Genomic DNA, 5,413 nt, shown 5'->3' with positions numbered 1-5,413 from the left:
AAACCCAAACAGGAAACGGCAAGTCTTGTCTTAACTGTTTTTACCAGGAAAGTGACTACTCCGTGCCTGCCCATGCATCCAGTACATGTTTGCCCAAACTTTTAGAAACCAAAGACGCCTGCGACATAGGCCGCACACAGGAACCATCAGATCCCTGGTGAAACCTGACCTCTCAGCAAGGATTCCAGGAAGAAGAAAAGATCAGAGGAGACCAGCTCTGCGGGGGTCTTCCCAAGGAGACCCTGGAATGAACGTATTTATTTTCAGGCTGCCAACTGCTGTTCGCTTTACAGAAACGTACCATGCTGTAGCTCTGCGTGGAGCTGAGAACAGAAACATTTATTAACGTTATAATTATAATTACTCTTTAACAAAGCTATTATTAAATAACCTGTACAAAGTCCGAATTGGGCCTAGCAAAAACTTAGGCCTTGTTTTTAAATCTCCCAAGGGCCTTCTCTTTTAATTTTTTTTTTTTTTCAGCAGCGACTCCCACAAGCAAGGCCAGCCCTGGGTAAAATGTAAGTCTCCCAGGCAGGCGATGGCTCGGACTTTGGATTCCTCCTGGAGTAACTCAACTACGACCCAGTTTCCTGTCCTGCCTGCCCTGCCCTCTGCTCTTGGGCTGGACAGCAAGACTTCGGGCGGAGGAGAATAAAAAGTTCATTTAAAAAGTTTCTCTGTCAGCTACCTCAATGGCAAGTACCCTGGTGTGCCAGCAAAGGTGCTGGGAAGGATGTCTTGGGCAGGAGTGGCCTCGGAAGTGTCCCAGTGCGCTCATAGGTCCCGCGGGTTCTCCCGCTTCACCCCGGCCTCAGCGACTTTGAGCTTCTTATTTTGGTGCGTCTTCACGTGCTTGGCGAGGTGATCGCTTCGCATGAAGCGTTTGCCGCACTCGGGACAGGCGAAGCGCTTCTCGCCCGTGTGAGTCCGCAGGTGCCGCTGCAGCTCGTCCGAGCGCGTGAAGCTCTTGCCGCAGAAGAGCCAGTTGCACACGAAGGGCCGCTCGCCCGTGTGCCAGCGCAGGTGCGCCTTCAGGTGCGACGTCTTGCCGTACACCTTGCCGCAGCCTGGCACGTGGCACACGTGTTGCTTCTTTTTGCCCGGTTCCGCCTCGGGGGCACCGCCAGCCGCCTGGCAGTTGGGGCAGCGGCAGCGGCGGCACCTCCTGGCCGTGGCCGCCAGGGGGGCCTTGGTCTGCAGCAGCGCGGCGATCTGGCTCTGGTACTGTGCAAAGTCCGACGGGCCCAACACTAGACCCCGTTGCAGGGCTGCAGCCGCCGCTGCAGCAGCGGCGGCTGAGGCAGGGAAGCGGGGAGCGTGGGGAGGCCCGGCACAGGCGCTGGAGAGGCTGGTCCCTGGAACCCCGGAGCTCCCCGGCCCCGTGCCCGATTGCGGGATGCTCCACCAGGGGAGGTCGTCCGGAGCCGGGGCAGGGGATAACTGGCGGCACGTGGGCGGTGGAGGAGGTGGCGGCGGCGGGGGCAGCAGGTTGGAGTAGCCCGGGGGCAACGCGGCCTGCGCGGCGTAGGGCACGTAGGCGGGCGCGCAGCTGGCAGGCAGAGCAGCCATGCTCGAGGGCAGCATCTTGACCGGCGAGAACTCGTAAGGGTACGACGGATCCGCGGGGGGCGTGAGCGGGAGCTCGTGGGCTGCCCCGAAGGACGGCTGCAGGTGTGTTTTCTGCGGCGTCAGCCCCAGGCTAGGGTGTGGGGGCGGCAGAGCGCCTGGCGAGTGTGCGGGCATGTCGGCAGTCCAAGGGTGGAAAAGCCTGGAGGGTGAACCCAGCGCTGGGTCATAGGGCACCTGAAGGAAGTCGGGTGCCGCCGCAGCGCCGGGCTGGCCGATCCGGCTACAGGTGGCAGCCAGCAGCGCCAGGGGCGAGTGCTTGCCCAGGTCCGGGGAGGCGCTGGGGGTGCGGTCCTGCATGGGCGGCGGCGAGGGAGGGCGGAAGAGACAAAAGGTTAGCGTTTCAAGCCCGGACTCTGGGCAGGGCCGCCACCCCCACTATTATACCCCCGCCCCTCCTCTGCCAGGCTGTCCCTCCCCCAGACCTCACAGCATCCCGCGTGCGCACCCAGCGGTCCCGGGAAACTTTGAGAGCCAGGCTACCTGAACCCCTGGTGCGTGGTCGCTTCCCGCTAAACTACTTGGTTCAAAAAGATGCCAAGCATCTTTTAAGGGAGGCAGAGGGACCGGAGTCGGTTAGGAATAACTAGAAACACCCACAATGGGGCCGTGGGGTCGTCTTCGGTAATATTTTATAAGCTCTTTTCAAAGTAGCTACTGTGTTCCTCCTTAGCCCATCCTAGGCTGAAGTCAACAGGAGAGCCCAGCAAGGTGAACTCAATTTCCTGCCATTCTGACATCCACATACTCCCGAAAGGCAATACACACACACACACACACCACCGGATTAGGTATCAAGTTGGCCTGAGTGCGCCTAGGGTTGACTCCAGTCTCACCCTTAAGCGGGAGTGTCCCCTTGAGATTTAAGGTGCTCAAAGTACCCGCCTAGACCCGACTACGCCATTCCCACCTGCTCCCGCCCGCTCCGGGCCCGGCCCTGACCTGGAGGAAGGCCTGCAGTGAGTCGTTCCGGAGGACAGCCACAGCGGCCATGGCTACTGCTTGAAGGCCGCTCGCTGTGGAGCGGGACGCGGCCGCCGCCGAAGCATGGACACCCGAAGGCGAGGACGAACGGCCGCCCAGCGTGCCTCCGAGTCCTCCCCTCCCGCGCCCCGCTTGCTCGCCCGGCTCGCGGTCTGAGCGCTTCAGGATCACCTCCAAGAATTTGATAAGGGCTTTGCTGGGCCGCCAGCCAGTCAGAGGAAAGATTTATGGCTTTGAAGTTTGCCGCTACCCAATCATCAAAGAATAGCGGCTCTTTCAGAAGCGAAAGCAAATCCTTTGAATCCACAAAGCTCCTATGGTGTGTTTGTTGGTCTGGATAAAAGAACTGATTATTAGGGGGGATGGGAAGGGAGGAGATAAAGGCGGGACAATTAATGAAGTAATCACTATGTGGGAAATGTATATACACAAATAATTGGATTTTCCTGATCAAAGGGGGCCTTGCCGCCTGGAGACTCGCGCTTGGGTTGCTCGGGACACTCGATCCCCCACCCCCACTTGCAATTAAAGATTTGCACCAAGGCAGCGCGCAAAGTGACAAAGTGTCTTTGTTATCTCTAGGAAAAAAAATCTGCCTTCAGCTTTCAGGCACAGTACTTTGAGACCGGGATGAGGGTAACTTCCCCATACTTCTGCATCCTCACACTGAGGACTAAAGCGAGCTCCTGGGGCGGGGCGTGGGACTGACCAAACCCGGTCGGCCGCGTGTCCCACCCCCCTACTCGCCCGCGGAGTAGCAGGCGGCGCTGTGACCCTGGGCCAGGCTGGGCGGCCTCCCAGGGCAGCAGTGGGTGGCGCACACACTCCAGACCCACCCTCTTGACAAGCCGCTTGAAGCTCCCACTGGTGTGACCTGGAAGTTCTCCTCAGGCTATAACTTTTGCAGAGTGAAAAAAAAAAAAAACCCGCACCGCGCTGACTGCTTCCTCCCACAACTGAGCTTGGCAGGACACCAGAACAACCCGGAGCGTACACTTGGGGCGGTGGGCGCCGTGTGTGTGTGTGGGGGGGGGCGGATTGGACTGTACTTTCCAGACAAACAGTTCTGTGAGTTGAGCTGGACCGGGCAAGCGCCCCACTGGTTGCGCTCCGTCAGACTCGCCAGCGATGCTTTAACTTCTCTTAGCATCATCAAATGTGCGCGATGTCACAAGCTGGACAGCAAGGCTTGGGTGCTTCTTCGCAGTCCCCTTTCCCTCCCGACCCCACCCCCATGGCTTGAAAAACCGAAGATCTCTGGGAGGAGGGCCCTGGAGGGGAAAGAGAAGTCAAAGCAAACTGTTGTCCCCGTCCTGGTTGGAAAGAAGTTCCAATTGGTGTGCTTTGTCGCAGGCGTTGAAGTCTTATCCAGGGTGTGTCCCCCTCAAAACTTCGTTGGCAGTTTTTGGCTGGTCCGGTAGGGTCAGTCGGCCTCCTGCATGCCTTCTGCCCTGGACCCAGTAGTTTTGGAACCCGAAAGTGATAGACCAGAGGCTGTTCGGGCGACACGGGCCCTTCACCGCTCTGGGAGTCCGGGAGTCCAGTCAGCGACCTGGCAGCGGTAGCTCAGGTGAAGCACAGAGAAGTGGCTCGCCTGAGGTTGACTTAGCCTGAATCTTCTCCAGCCTCTCTGTTTACCGAATTTTCAGTCTCCAAGGGCGCCCGCCAGTCTCTCTGGAAACCCTGAACCAGCTCAGCTTGTGCAGGGTGTTTATGCACCGCCCAGAGACCACTGTGCGACCAGGACAGATGTTCCAAGACCAGGTGGCCTAACTCCCAAAGTAGCTCCAGAGGCTAGAGGAACTCTTACCGCTTCAGACTGTGCGCTGCACATAGGTGTCCTCTACAAGACCATCAAGAGCCCTGACACTGCTCTATTAAGAAGGCCCATACTCTCCCAGGTTCCGGACGCGCCTTCGAAATGGAAAGGACTAACAGGCCTCACATTAACATCTTCTCCCCAACGAGGTGTCACTCCTGGACCAGTTAACAGCCACCTCACAGCTCAACCCACGGGGTCGCATCCTCCCGAACAGGGGTTTGAGTGCTGTGGAAACCTCGAAGGGGTGATGATTCTGTAGTTTGCTCTGAGGCCTGGCCGACCCGCTCCTCCTCATGCCCAGTTGCAAGGACCCAGCCCTGGAGAAACCTGAGCCCAGAAGAAGATATTTTCAAAACCTGCGCATCTGAAGCCAGTGAGCTCACCCAGGGCAACCTGGAAGGCAGCCTGGTCCCTTCCCTTTCTGGGCCTTTCCAACCCGAGGCAGAAGAGCAAGTTGGGAGTATCCTCTTTGGCCAAATGTGTTAGCTATTTTATCAGAAAGGCAAGAAGAATCAATTTGCACCTCTATAGTTATAGGACTTAACTTTTCCCGCCAAGACAGTCTCTTTAGGCAATTAAGCAGCCACCGGTTCCCAGCAGAGCTGTTAAAGGCTCAAACTTTAAAGCCAGGTCCCCCCGTCCCCCCCCCGTCTCTGAGAATCCTGGTAAGTATGCCTCTGTTTGCCCATCTGTAAAATGTGCTGCCTCAGTAGAATGCCTGTAGGCTTAAAAGAGTGCCTAAGCGCAAAGTCTATTGGACTGTGTTAGCGGCACAGTACACTCTGTATGGCTCACCATAGTCGCTTTCACCGCCGAATTTGTTGAAACAGTTCCAGCCCTCCCAGGCCCAACCAAGACTTTGGAGCGAGACTTCGAAGAACTGCGCTTTACACCCCTCACCCCCTCCCGGAGCTCCAGAAAGAAAGAAAAAATTCTTCCTAATGAAGTAATGTTTGGAGCGTCCATTAAAAATGCAGT

General features: G+C 57.4%; 1 protein-coding gene across 1 annotated transcript; it reads right to left on the bottom strand.

Annotated features, from left to right (window-relative positions):
• Positions 1-218: 218 nt before the first annotated feature.
• Positions 219-2,965, bottom strand: Sp5 (Sp5 transcription factor). Its single transcript, XM_021156321.1, has 2 exons — positions 2,572-2,965; positions 219-1,923 (listed from the first exon to the last, which is right to left on the bottom strand). Exons 1-2 carry the CDS (start codon positions 2,620-2,622, stop codon positions 778-780), a joined length of 1,197 nt encoding a protein of 398 aa, XP_021011980.1. The 5' UTR covers positions 2,623-2,965; the 3' UTR covers positions 219-777.
• Positions 2,966-5,413: the final 2,448 nt, after the last annotated feature.

The sequence above is a fragment of the Mus caroli genome, chromosome 2 (genome assembly GCF_900094665.2).
Source record: "Mus caroli chromosome 2, CAROLI_EIJ_v1.1, whole genome shotgun sequence".
Lineage (NCBI taxonomy): Eukaryota > Metazoa > Chordata > Mammalia > Rodentia > Muridae > Mus > Mus caroli.
The sequence above is the reverse complement of the archived record's forward strand: the minus strand, read 5'-3'. Positions and strand labels throughout refer to the sequence as shown.

Coding starts and splice junctions, on each gene's coding strand:
- Sp5 (XM_021156321.1), bottom strand. CDS start 2,622: ATGGCCGCTGTGGCTGTCCTCCGGAACGACTCACTGCAGGCCTTCCTC. Junction 1,924..2,571: donor CACTGCAGGCCTTCCTCCAG/GTCAGGGCCGGG, acceptor CCGCCCATGCAG/GACCGCACCCCCAGCGCCTC.